General features: G+C 50.1%; 1 protein-coding gene across 1 annotated transcript in view; it reads left to right on the top strand.

Annotated features, from left to right (window-relative positions):
* The window catches only part of LOC140421748 (protein sel-1 homolog 1-like), a 126090-nt gene that overhangs the window by 78713 nt on the left and 32760 nt on the right, over positions 1 to 14617 (top strand). The window contains exons 9-10 of the mRNA XM_072506603.1: positions 3462 to 3530; positions 9837 to 9914. Coding sequence (XP_072362704.1) covers positions 3462 to 3530; positions 9837 to 9914 — 147 coding nt within the window. The remainder of the gene's footprint in view (positions 1 to 3461; positions 3531 to 9836; positions 9915 to 14617) is intronic.

The following is a 14617-nucleotide window of genomic DNA, read 5'->3' as shown; positions in this document are numbered from 1 at the left end:
GTCGACAGGGGGAACGTAGTGGACTGTATTAGCGGGCGGGCCTTGTCTGCGTACTGGGGGACCCACTGGGCGTAATATGAAAAGAAGCCCAGGCAACGTTTCAGGGCTTTGGAGCAGTGGGGGAGGGGAAATTCCATAAGGGGGCGCATGCGTTCGGGGTCGGAGCCTATTACTCCATTGCGCACTACGTATCCCAGGATGGCCAAACGGTTTGTGCTAAAAACGCACTTTTCCTCGTTCTATGTGAGGTTCAGGGCGTTAGCGGTCTGGGGGAACTTTTGGAGGTTGGCGTCGTGGTCCTGCTGATCGTGGCCGCAGATGGTTACGTTGTCGAGACGCGGGAACGTGGCCTGCAACCCGTGCTAGTCAACCATTCGGTCCATCTCCCGTTGGAAGACCGAGACCCCGTTCGTGACGCCAAATGGGACCCTTAGGAAGTCGTATAGCCACCCGTCTGCCTCGAAGGCGGTGTACTTGCGGTCACCTGGGCGGATGGGGAGCTGGTGGTAGGCGGACTTGAGGTCCACGGTGGAAAAGACCTTATACTGAGCAATCCGATTGACCATGTCGGATATGCGGGGGAGAGGGTACGCATCTAGCTGCGTGTACCTGTTGATGGTCTGACTATAGTCTACGACCATCCTTTGCTTCTCCCCGGTCTTTACGACTACCACCTGGGCTCTCCAGGGACTGTTGCTGGCCTGGATTATGCCTTCCTTCAGCAACTGCTGGACTTCAGACCGAATAAATGTCCGGTCCTGGGCGCTGTACCGTCTGCTCCTAGTGGCGACGGGTTTGCAATCCGGGGTGAGGTTTGCAAACAAGGACGGCGGTTCAACCTTGAGAGTTGCGAGGCTGCAGATAGTGAGTGGGGGTATTGGGCCGCCGAATTGGAATGTTAGGCTCTGAAGGTTACATTGGAAGTCTAATCCCAGTAATGTGGGCGCGCAGAGTTGGGGCAGGACGTAGAGCCTGTAGTTCTTAAACTCCCTCCCTTGCACCGTTAGGTTTGCGATGCAGAACCCTTTGATCTCCACTGAGTGGGATCCTGCAGCTAGGGAAATCTTTTGCGTGCTTGGATGGATGGTCAGAAAACAGCGTCTTACCGTGTCTGGGTGAATAAAACTTTCAGTGCTCCCGGAGTCGATCAGGCACGGCATCTCGTATCCGTTGACCGGCACCGTTGTTGTCGACGTCTGGAGCGTCCGGGGCCGCGATTGATCCAGTGTCACCGAAGCCAGTCGTGGTAGTAGTGTTGCGGCGTCTTCTTCGGACCCCGTGGAGCCGTCGATGCTGGGGTCCTTTGTTGTCAACCAAGATGGTGGCGTCTATGAATAACACGCGGCCGGGGGTGGACAAAATGGCCGCCCCCATGGGTCGCACGTAGTCGGGGGTGAACAAAATGGCCGCCCCCATGAATCGCATGTGGCTGGGGGGTCACAAGATGGCGGCGCCCATCCTCCCCTCGTGGTGCCCGGGACCCAAAATGCCCGCGGGTCGCACATGGGGCACTGGAGGCGTTGGGGGGGTGTTCGGGATCTGTTGTCCTCGTTCTTCTCCGGGGATTGCGGCGACCCCCCGGGACCGGCACACTGCCGCGAAATGGCCCTTTTTGCCGCAGCTTTTACCAGTAGCTACGCGGGCCGTGCAGCGCTGCCGGGGGTGTTTCACTTGTCCGCAAAAATAGCAGCGGGCGCCCCCGGGATGGTCTGGCGCTTTAACCGCGCACGCTTGCCGGGGGGGGGGGTGCCGGGGAGTTGGTCGCGACGGGGGTCCACGGAGCCCAAGGGGCTGCCGCGCGGTCGGGGCCGTAGGCGTGGGTGTTTTGGGAGGCCACATCAAGGGAGGCTGCAAAGGCCCGTGCCTCTGAGAGTCCTAGCGACTCTCTTTCTAAAAGTCTTTGACGGATTTGGGGAGAGTTCATACCTGCCACGAATGCATCACGAATTAGCAGGTCCGTGTGTTCGATCGTGTTCACCGGCGGGCAGTTGCAGCCTCGTCCCAAAATTAGCAGCGCCGTAGAATTCCTCGAGTGATTCTCCGGGAATTTGCCGTCTCGTCACGAGTTGGTGGCGCGCGTAGACCTGGTTTACGGGCCGAACGTAGATGCCCTTCAGCAATGCGAGCGCCGTCGGGAAATCCTCTGCGTCTTCTATAAGCGAGTAAATCTCCGGGCTTACCCTCGAATGCAGGACCTGCATTTTCTGCTCTTCCGTGATCCGGCCGGGGGCTGTTCGGAGGTTGCCTTCAAAGCATGCTTGCCAGTGTTTGAATACGGCCGCCGAGTTCGCTGCGTGGGGGCTGATCCGCAGGCACTCCGGGGCGATCCGGAGCTCCATAGTCTTTTAAGCTCGCTTAATAAATTGTAGCGCACAATGACTTACGCGAGACGAGAAGCGATGAAGTCGATCTAGGCTTTATTAAGCGAGACTTGTCCCCAGCAGCTCAGCAACAGAATGAGGCTGCGGGGAGAAGCTCGAGCTCTTATACTCCGCCTTCAGGGCGGAGCCAGAAGTCGGCAGATCCAACCAGGACCCGGGACCTGTCAGCCAATAGCCTCTCGGCTTCACAGGTACCACATTACCCCGAATACATACCACCACAAAAGGTTGTCTAGATTATGCACTCAAATTCAGTGGTTCTGATTCAGAAGATACTAATCAATTCAAACTAACAGTAAAATACTCTATGTGAACAGGTGAGGCTGGTTTCTTGAAGTTGATCACTGTTTATGAAGTGACTCTGAAAGCAAAACATAGACAGCAGGATTTCCCAATGACATTGTTAAGGGAAACAACAACAACTTGCATTTATATAGCAACTTTAAAGTATCATAACAACCCGAGCCACTGCATAGGAGCGTTATTGAACAAACTTTGTGACTCCAAGACACATCGTAAAATATTCAGGCAGGCCAAAAGCTTGGTCAAAGAAGTGGGTTTTAAGGAGCATTTCAAAGGAAGAAGAAGAAGCGGAAAGATTTACAGAGGGAATTCCAAAGTTGAAGGCATGGCAACCAATGGTGTAGTGCTCAAATCAGGGATCCTCAACCTCAACCTTAATCCTCAACCGAGCTATTCCAACTAGAAGATTCTAGTCAGTGCTAATTTGGCACCAGAGAGATATACTGACTTTAAACCCTTTCCACTGCATGGTGGGGAAAATCAGCTACTGCTGCAGGCCACCGTTCAGAAACCCTTACCAGAAAGTGTGGACATGTGGATGTGCAAATTTAGGGTGGGATTGTTTTTGGCTATGAACCCATCAAAGCTCAAATTATCAAAAATGGTTAGCTGGCTGAACTACTGGGGTTGTGGTGGTTGGGGGTGGATGGGGGGCGGGGGGGAATGAGATATGCTACTCCAGTTGTATAACATGGGGAGAGTTTAATTTTAGATAGGCTTTGTACATGCAACAAGATTTTCATAATAAACATGGTAGACTATTTTCTTTTTCTTTAGAAGGCTTTCTACTACTTATCAAAAGCTGCTTACGGGGGCAGTACAAATGCCTTGGGCTTTTTAGGAAAGGTAATAATATTAAAGGTTTGAAAAATTGGTCTTTATTTGCCCTTTTGTATCAACAAAATTTTCATCATAATTGTTAATATAACCTAAAATTGTAATTTGTGATGCAGATCATGGTTATGCAATTTACTTTGAGAAATTATTGAATGTTTATAAAGCATAGACTAAAGATGCTTTGGACCATGAAGCATAATTAATCGGGCATTTTTACTTCTGACCTTGTAAAATTATCTATTCTGATCTATAGCATTTTGGCATCTAACACAGGGCTGGTTTAGCTCAGTAGGCTAGACAACTGGTTTGTAAAGCAGAACAAGGCCAGCAGCGCAGGCTCAATTCCCATACCGTCTGAGAATTCTGAATTCTCCTTCTGTGTACTTGAACAGGCACCGGAATGTGGCAACTAGGGGCTTTTTACAGTAACTTCATTGCAGTGTTAACGTAAGCCTACTTGTGACAATAAAAGATTATTATTAACCAGAAACAAGCCAAGCCTGGCAATATAATATTAGTTGAGATTATTCATACTTCCCATGCAATATTGTACTTCCCATAGATGGCAGAAAATCATGACTATAAAGTAAAATGGAATATCAACCAAATGCTTTTAAAATTGACTTTGTTTTAAGTAATAGATAAAATTAGAGGGTACTTTGCTTCCAGCGATGCCTAAAATAGAAATCACAGGCATGTGACCTTCAGATTTATTTTAAAGAACTAACTGAATGTTTTAGAGATGCAGAGGACTACAGAAAATGCACAAAATTGCTGACACAGCTCCAGTGTCACACAAGACCAGCAGTTTTAGAACATAGAACATAGAACAATACAGCGCAGTACAGGCGCTTCGGCCCACGATGTTGCACCGAAACAAAAGCCATCTAACCTACACTATACCATTATCATCCATATGTTTATCCAATAAACTTTTAAATGCCCTCAATGTTGGCGAGTTCACTACTGTAGCAGGTAGGGCATTCCACGGCCTCACTACTCTTTGCGTAAAGAACCTACCTCTGACCTCTGTCCTATATCTATTACCCCTCAGTTTAAAGCTATGTCCCCTCGTGCCAGCCATTTCCATCCGCGGGAGAAGGCTCTCACTGTCCACCCTATCCAACCCCCTGATCATTTTGTATGCCTCTATTAAGTCTCCTCTTAACCTTCTTCTCTCCAACGAAAACAACCTCAAGTCCATCAGCCTTTCCTCATAAGATTTTCCCTCCATACCAGGCAACATCCTGGTAAATCTCCTCTGCACCCGTTCCAAAGCCTCCACGTCCTTCCTATAATGCGGTGACCAGAACTGTACGCAATACTCCAAATGCGGCCGTACCAGAGTTCTGTACAGCTGCAACATGACCTTCTGACTCCGGAACTCAATCCCTCTACCAATAAAGGCCAACTCTCCATAGGCCTTCTTCACCACCCTATCAACCTGGGTGGCAACTTTCAGGGATCTATGTACATGGACACCTAGATCCCTCTGCTCATCCACACTTTCAAGAACTTTTCCATTAGCCAAATATTCCACATTCCTGTTATTCCTTCCAAAGTGAATCACCTCACACTTCTCTACATTAAACTCCATTTGCCACCTCTCAGCCCAGCACTGCAGCTTATCTATATCCCTCTGTAACCTGCTACTTCCTTCCACACTATCGACAACACCACCGACTTTAGTATCGTCTGCAAATTTACTCACCCACCCTTCTGCGCCTTCCTCTAGGTCATTGATAAAAATGACAAACAGCAACGGCCCCAGAACAGATCCTTGTGGTACTCCACTTGTGACTGAACTCCATTCTGAACATTTCCCATCAACCACCACCCTCTGTCTTCTTTCAGCTAGCCAATTTCTGATCCACATCTCTAAATCACCCTCAATCCCCAGCCTCCGTATTTTCTGCAATAGCCTACCGTGGGGAACCTTATCAAACGCTTTGCTGAAATCCATATACACCACATCAACTGCTCTACCCTTGTCTACCTGTTCAGTCACCTTCTCAAAGAACTCGATAAGGTTTGTGAGGCATGACCTACCCTTCACAAAGCCATGCTGACTATCCCTGATCATATTATTCCTATCTAGATGATTATAAATCTTGTCTCTTATAATCCCCTCCAAGACTTTACCCACTACAGACGTGAGGCTCATCGGTCTATAGTTGCCGGGGTTGTCTCTGCTCCCCTTTTTGAACAAAGGGACCACATTTGCTATCCTCCAGTCCTCTGGCACTATTCCTGTAGCCAATGATGACATAAAAATCAAAGCCAATGGTCCAGCAATCTCTTCCCTGGCCTCCCAGAGAATCCTAGGATAAATCCCATCAGGTCCCGGGGACTTATCTATTTTCAGCCTGTCCAGAATTGCCAACACCTCTTCCCTACGTACCTCAATGCCATCTAATCTATTTACCTGGAGCTCAGCATTCTCCTCCACAACATTATCTTTTTCCTGAGTGAATACTGACGAAAAATATTCATTTAGTACCTCGCCTATCTCTTCAGACTCTACACACAACTTCCCATCCCTGTCCTTGACTGGTCCTACTCTTTTCCTAGTCATTCGCTTATTCCTGACATACCTATAGAAAGCTTTTGGGATTTCCTTGATCCTTCCTGCCAAATACTTCTCATGTCCCCTCCTTGCTCGTCTTAGCTCTCTCTTTAGATCCTTCCTCGCTACCTTGTAACAACTATCCATCGCCCCAACTGAAACTTCACACCTCATCTTCACATAGGCCTCCTTCTTCCTCTTAACAAGAGATTCCACTTCTTTGGTAAACCACGGTTCCCTCGCTCTATGCCTTCCTCCCTGCCTGACCGGTACGTACTTATCAAGAACACGCAGTAGCTGATCCTTGAACAAGCTCCACTTATCCAGTGTGTCCAACACTTGCAGCCTACTTCTCCACCTTATCCCCCCCCAAGTCACGTCTAATGGCATCATAATTTCCCTTCCCCCAGCTATAACTCTTGCCCTGCGGTGTATACTTATCCCTTTCCATCCTTAACGTAAACGTCACCGAATTGTGGTCACTGTCCCCAAAGTGCTCACCTACCTCCAAATCCAACACCTGGCCTGGTTCATTACCCAAAACCAAATCCAATGTGGCCTCGCCTCTTGTTGGCCTGTCAACATATTGTGTCAGGAAACCCTCCTGCACACACTGTACAAAAAACGACCCATCTAATGTACTCAAACTATATCTTTTCCAGTCAATATTTGGAAAGTTAAAGTCTCCCATAATAACTACCCTGTTACTTTCGCTCTTATCCAGGATCATCCTCGCCATCCTTTCCTCTACATCCCTAGAACTATTTGGAGGCCTATAGAAGACTCCCAACAGTGTGACCTCTCCTTTCATGTTTCTAACCTCAGCCCATACTACCTCGGAAGATGAGTCCCCATCTAGCATCCTCTCCGCCACCGTAATACTGCTCTTGACTAGCAGCGCCACACCTCCCCCTCTTTTGCCTCCTTCTCTGAGCTTACTAAAACACCTAAACCCCGGAACCTGCAACATCCATTCCTGTCCCTGCTTATTCCATGTCTCCGAAATGGCCACAACATCGAAGTCCCAGGTACCAACCCATGCTGCCAGTTCCCCTACCTTATTTCGTATACTCCTGGCATTGAAGTAGACACACTTCAAACCACCTACCTGAACACTGGCCCCCTCCTGCGACGTCAAATCTGAGCTCCTGACCTCTATACTCTCATTCTCCCTTACTCTAAAACTACAATCCAGGTTCCCATGCCCCTGCTGCATTAGTTTAAACCCCCCCAAAGAGCACTAACAAATCTCCCCCCCAGGATATTTGTGCCCCGCAGGTTCAGATGTAGACCATCCTGTTTGTAGAGGTCCCACCTTCCCCAGAAAGAGCCCCAGTTATCCAGAAATCTGAATCCCTCCCACCTGCACCATCCCTGTAGCCACGTGTTTAATTGCTCTCTCTCCCTATTCCTCATCTCACTATCACGTGTCGTTAGTGCCAATATGGACCACGACTTGGGGCTGCTCCCCCTCCCCCTTAAGGACCCGGAAAACACGATCCGAGACATCACGTACCCTTGCACCTGGGAGGCAACATACCAAACGTGAGTCTCTCACGCTCCCACAAAATCTCCTATCTGTGCCCCTGACTATCGAGTCCCCAATTACTAATGCTCTGCTCCTCTCCCCCCTTCCCTTCTGAGCAACAGGGACAGACTCCGTGCCAGAGGCCCGTACCCCATGGCTTACCCCTGGTAAGTCCCCCCCCCCCACAAGTATCCAAAGCGGTATACTTGTTTCTCAGGGGAACGACCGCAGGGGATCCCTGCACTGACTGTTTTTTCCCAGTCCCTCTTACAGTTACCCATCTATCTCCAATCTTTGGTGTAGCTAATTCCCTGAAGCTGCTATCTATGACCCCCTCTGCCTCCCGAATGATCCGAAGTTCTTCCAACTCCAGCTCCAGTTCCCTAACTCGGTCTTGGAGGAGCTGGAGATGGCAGCACTTCCTGCAGGTAAAATCAGCAGGGACACTAACGGCATCCCTCACCTCAAACATCCTGCAGGAGGAACATTGCACTCCCTTCCCTGCCATTCCTCTAACTTTCTACCAAGATCTGGCTAACAATTAAATTAAATTTTTTAATATTAAAAAAATATTAATAACAATAATAAAATATGGTACTTACCTCACACCAATGGGTTTTATTATTAGGTTAGAGGAGGAGGGCGGGTGGGAGACACTACACGTGTAGTGTCTCGGGTTTCCTCTCCACCAGAATTTATTGGTGAGGGTCTTCCCAGAAGTCCGCGGGTCGACTTCCTGTTCCCACCTTAAACACTAAAATTTAAAAAAAAAAATTTAAAGGAGAAACTTACCTCCCAGAAATCACTTCCGCACTGCCCCCGCTGAAATGGACTAGCCTGCTCCGCTCCTGCTGAAATCGACTTGGCCTGCAAAGTAAGTAAGTTGTTAATCTGTACTTACCTCACCCCAGGCAGCGACCTTTTAAACGGTCCCCTCTGCCTTGCAGCTCCCGCGCTTTTTCAAATTCCCGCGCTGATTCTAAGGTCCCAGCTCTCACTCCCGAACTCAACAGCTGACCTGCAAGGTAAGTAAGTTAATCTGTACTTACCTCACCCCAGGCAGCGACCTTTTAAACGGTCCCCTCTGCCTCGCAGCTCCCGCGCTTTTTCAAATTCCCGCGCTGATTCTAAGGTCCCAGCTCTCACTCCCGAACTCAACAGCTGACCTGCAAGGTAAGTAAGTTAATCTGTACTTTTCAAGAATATCTGGTCTAGAACCATAGAATCCTACAGTGCAGAAGGAGGCCATTCAGCCCATTGAGTCTTCACCGACCCTCTGAAAGAGCACCCGACCTAGGCCGACTCCCTCGCCTAATCCCCATAACCCCACCAAATCTGCACATCCCTGGACACTAAGGGGCAATTTTTATCATGCCAATCCACCTAACCTGCACATCATTTGACTGGGAGGAAACCGGAGCACCCAGAGGAAACCCACTCAGACACGGGGAGAAAGTGCAAACTCCACTCAGACATCCATGCAGGCAATCAACCAAGGCCAGAATTAAAGCCAGATCTCTGGGTCAGTGATACTCCTGAAAGCAAGGTGGTGAAGGATAGAACTGGAACCAATCTTTACACTTTTTAAAAAACATTTATTTCCAGAGACCCACATTAGAAACATGCGCCCCTGAACCCAACAGCCACAGTCTCAGCCTGTTTCTATTTATACAATGGCAAATGAATGCCCAGTTAATGCCCACCATCTGCATACAATTAATTTACAATTAACACAGTGTGAGACCAAAGAGGTACTTTTTAAAAAAATACTTCGCGGATTGTGTTTCTCCCTCCTCCATGTTGACGCCACAGCCCACCGTTAGTCGCTGCTTGTCCCCAAGGGCGGCACGACAGCACAATGGTTAGCACGGTTGCTTCACAGAAGCAGGGTACCAGGTTCGATTCCCGGCTTGGGTCACTGTCTGTGCGGAGTCTGCACGTTCTACCTCTGTCTGCGTGGGTTTCCTCCGGGTGCTTTGGTTTCCTCCCACAAGTCCTGAAAGATGTGCTGTTAGATAATTTGGACATTCTGAATTCTCCCTCCGTGTACCCGGAATGTGGCGACTAGGGGATTTTCACAGTAACTTCACTGCAGTGTTAATGTAAGCCCACTTGTGACAATAAAGATTATTATTATTATAAAAAATCTGATTGCTGCCTCACTCCCCAACCCCTCAGTGTTTAAGAAGCACTTTAATTTAACTGTAACTTTATTTTCCAGATGTATTCTGAAGGGAATGAAATTGTGCATCAGAACAATGAAACTGCTCTTATGTACTTTAGAATGGCAGCTGAAAGGGTAAGCTTTGCGAATTGCATGTTCACATCTAAATTAGGCAGCCCCAAAAATCTGAACAAAACCATGAATATTAAATAATAGTAATAATGGCAGTAAATGCATTCTTTCAAGTTGACCATAAAACCTAGTTTGAGGTGTGTCAGTATGGAGAATCTGGACAGTCGAGAACCAAAGCCATGGAGGTCTGCCTCTTTTAGACACACTTCTGGTCTGTTTTATGTGCAGCAATGATATTCATTTCCATTGCTGAAGGAGCATTAAATAAAAAATTATTAAATTGTTTTATCAGTCCATCTTTCTTTCTCTCACTGCTTACAATACTGGGGAATGTCAGAAAGGAGAAGGAACAGAAACATGAAGTTGCGTTCAGCGAGGGGACGGAGAATCCCCGATGACGGCAAAATCCCCTGAAAAGCAGCTGTTGTGGAAATTATAATAAAGACAAATTCTTCGAGCTTCGATTCAGGAAATTAATTTGACACAAATATTTGCGGAGAGGGCCGTGGTCTGGCTAAATAGCCATTCCACAGTACTCTGAATGATACAGTTGAAACCATTATATTTATAGTGTGAAATAAACAACTCTGAAGAGCTACAACCTTGCAAACATGCGCAAGAGGAAATATGAATGTTTTGCTCTTGGTTTAAAAACAATTCTCGTACGCATTTGTTATCTTTCGGAGGAGAATGTGTTATCATAATAAGGCCGAGAACAAAATATTAAGCAGTATGTTTTTCCGTTACCTGACCTTCTAACCTTTTCTTCAGAAATTAATGTATGCTCAAAGTGGGCAGCTACTCCTCACATTAATTTCCCTTCCACAGCAGCGTACTGTAGGAGGTAGATGTGGCCCCCCCGTGATGCTCCATCCCCAACCAGCCGAGTTCCCAACGGCGTGGGACACGTGTGGTCTCACGACGTGAACGTAGCGTGGCGCCTGCAGATTCAGTCCGGTGCCGCCACATACGGGGGAGGGCCAATCCGCGGGCAGGGGGGGCTTTATTTGGGGCTGGGGCACTGTGGGCGGGCGGTCCGTGGCATGTGAACAGCCGAAAGGGGGTACTATTTTTGCGGTCTGGGTCCGCGGGCTGAGTCCGCCATGATGCATGGCGCAGTTGCTGCAAGTCGCCGCCATGCACATAGGCGACCACGAACCCGGAAATGCTCAGTGTCTTATCGGCAGCGAGAGCTGCCTTCCTGCTAGCCCCCAACAAAACGGCGAATCGGCGACCGTTTTACACCAGTTTTCCTGGCGTAAAACACCACCGTTTCCACGCCGGCTTCCAAATGCAGAATCCAGCTCAAGGTCTTTCTTCATTGCTCACTTGATTTGAATTTTCAAGTTGTTTTAAAATGTAGCATTGGAGAGTGAAATTGGGGTGAGGACTGATCAACATATTGCAAGCAGGCCCCTAAAGTTCTGGGTATAGCTCTGATTACAAGGGATTTGGTCAAGTTATTCAACCCCCAACAATATTGTCACTTTGGTAACAGGACCAGGCTTGTACATTCTTATCCAGATCAACATGTTCAGGAAGAAGGAAAATCTCAGAACTGATGCCGACCGCCACTCTAGTTAAATTCGCCGCCGTGGAATAAGAGAGGAGAAGGCCACGACATTGGCCTTCCTCCTCTCCATGATCTCAGGCTTCTAAGAAACCCCAAATATCGCCACCATATGGTCCAGGTCCCCTTCCTCCTCCACTCCCCTGGGTAAGTACTCCCACCGAGAATCTTCCAAATTTTTCGCAACCTCAAAACATGTGCACGTGATTCGCTGGGCCCGGCCCACACCTCTCACACTCATCTGCTACCCCCTGGAAGAACCCACTCATTCTCGCCCGAGTCATATGCACTCTGTGCATCACCTCAAATTGTATCAGGCTCATCCTTGCACAGGAGGAGGTGCTGTTTACCCTATGCAGTGCCTCACTTCATACTCCCCAATTGATCTCCCCTCCCAACTCCCCATCCCATTGGACTTCCGGTGACGGCGGGCGGAAGGCAGCCGCACAATGGAGGGCTCCCGTTCGGGAACGGCATTTTCGGGGCTTTAAGCTCAGTCCCAGGGTCCACGGAAAAGCAGGGAAAAGGCAGAGAGGAGGCACAGTGAAGGCACAGTAAAGGAAAATGTCGAGGGTGAGCAAAACAACGGCCGTAAAAAAAACAGCTGAAGGTCCGTCGGGGAGTGGAAAGGTCACCGCGGGGTCACCAAGGAAAATGGAGGCTGGAGCACCAAGAGAGGCCGCATTGCTTACGGCTGAAGAAATAACTAAGGGGATGGCTGCGGAATTCGAAAGGCAGTTTACAAAATATATGGAGACAATGAGGAAGGAGATGAGGTAGGTTTTGTGTGTGCTGGTGGAGGAGGCGATTTCCCCAGTGACTACAGCGGTGGCGAGCGCAGTGGCGGAGGTGCGGGAGCAAGGGGAGGCGCTGAAGGAAGTGGAGGAGACATTATTGCAGCACGGTGATCAACTTACCTCGATGGGGAAGGAGATGCGGAAGGTGATGGAGATTAACAAGGATCTGCGAGGAAAAATGGAAGACCTGGAAAACAGATCCAGGCGACAGAATTTGAGGATTATGGGGCTGCCCGAGGGTAGTGACTCTGTGCTTCCGTAGTGTGGTGATACACCACTGTACTTCCCTAGCATTGTACATAGTTATATAATAGTTGTGTGTAACGTGGCCCTGTAATCCTGTGTATGGTACTGTGTATTGTACTGTAGCTCTGTAGAGGTTCGGTCACCTGTACGTAACCTGACCTGGCCACGGAGAGCTCCGCCTTGGCCACTTCCCCGGGAGTTAAGTATAAGACCCAGCTTCTGAGACCGGACCCATTTTGCCTGGGGTCGTCTGTGTCGGGTAAGCTTCCTACGTAGTGTATTAAAGCCTTGGTTAAAGTCTCACACGTCTTTGTGGTTCTTGACGCTGAGTGCACCAATTTAATACACTACAGTTATAATGGAGGTTGCTCTGAAACCCGACAAGCTCTCGCTCGACCCCCACGCTCCACGCGCGGATCACCTTTTCAACTGCTGGCTCCGGTGTTTCGAGGCCTACCTGGAAGCATCCTCCGCCTTCGCCAAAATGGACGCTGACCGACTCAACCTCCTGTGCTCACGGCTCGACTACGGGCTTTTCGACCTCATCACGGGAACAACGACCTACGCCGATGCCATCGTGAAGCTCAAAAGCCGGTATGCACGAACTGTTAATTCTATTTACGCCCGCCACCGCCTCGCCTCCCGGCACCAGCAGCCGGGTGAACCTCTATCCGTGTTCGTTCAGGACCTCCGTGCCCTCGCGCTCACCTGCAACGCGCCAGCAGTCTCCGCTGAGCAGAACACTGAGGCCCTGGCGCTCGATGCCTTTATAGCCGGCATCGCTTCCGTCCGAATTCGCCAACTCCTACTGGCACAAACTACCCTGACTCTGGACACGGCAGTCACTATGGCAGAGGTCCAACAGGCAGCCTATGACAATAATGCGTCCTACACGCCTGCCCAAACTTCCTATGCGCCTGCCCACGTTCCCTACGTGGCCGCTACCTCCCTGCCGCCCGCCCAGCAACAACCCCTGCAAGTCACGGCCCACCCAGCCACACCAGCAGTAGAAATAATGCCTGGGCCCCATTGTTACTTTTGTGGCCAGGCAAAACACCCCAGGAAAGGCTGCCCTGCTAGAGATGCTACCTGTTCAGCCTGTGGCAAGAAAGGCCATTTTGCAAACGTCTGCCGCTCCACCACTGCCTCGGGGTCCAACACCGCGGCCTGCTACTCCTGGGTGCCGCCATCCTCCGTTCCCGGCTCGCTATTCGACATGTGCGACGCATGGGCGCCGCCATCTTTGATTATCCCCGGCCCGGCTTCCTTCACTTCCGGTCCGCCGCACGTCACTTCCGGTCCGCCGCCGATCGTCGCTTCCAGGTCCGCCCCGCCGCCGATCGTCACTTTTGGACCTGCGCACTTGAGCGAAATGCTGCAAACAACTGAGATGCAGCCAACGACAGCAACCTGGCCTCCAACAGCAGCCTACGACGCCTGGGCGCCGCCACCTTCTTCCGCAGGCCGCTCCCTGGATCTGGCACCCTTCTCCAACAGCTCCACCATCGCATCCATCGTCCTCGACCAGGACCGACCGCATCAGCTCGCCAGATCCACCATAGAGGTTCAGGTAAATTGTTTCACTGTTACCTGCCTCTTCGACAGCGGCAGCACGGAGAGCTTCCTCCACCCGGACACCGTGCGCCGCTGCTCCCTCAAGGTACTACCCACGCGCAGGCATATTTCCATGGCCTCCAACTCCCAGTCGGCCGAGGTTTCGGGCTACTGCCTCGTCACCCTCTCAGTGAACGGCGCGGTGTTTCAGGATTTCAAATTCGTGGTCCTCCCTCACCTCTGCACCGCCGCAATCCTTGGCCTGGACTTCCAATGCCACCTGCGCAGCCTCACCTTGCATTTTAACGGCCCCCTCCCCCCCTCACGGTCTCCAACCCCCAGTTCTGCCCTGATCCCCCCCCGGGTCCCACCTGTAGTCTCTCCACACTCAGGATCCCCCCCCCCCTCACTGTTTGCTAATCTCACCCCGGACTGCAAGCCCGTGGCTACTAAAAGTCGGCGTTACAGTTTCGGGGACCGCCAATTCATTCGAGCGGAGATTAAGCGCCTTCTCTCGGAAAAGATCATTGCTCACAGCA

This window comes from Scyliorhinus torazame, chromosome 1, assembly GCF_047496885.1.
Source record: "Scyliorhinus torazame isolate Kashiwa2021f chromosome 1, sScyTor2.1, whole genome shotgun sequence".
NCBI classification, from domain to species: domain Eukaryota; kingdom Metazoa; phylum Chordata; class Chondrichthyes; order Carcharhiniformes; family Scyliorhinidae; genus Scyliorhinus; species Scyliorhinus torazame.
Note: the sequence above shows the minus strand (reverse complement) of the source record. Positions and strands in the feature narration are given on the sequence as shown.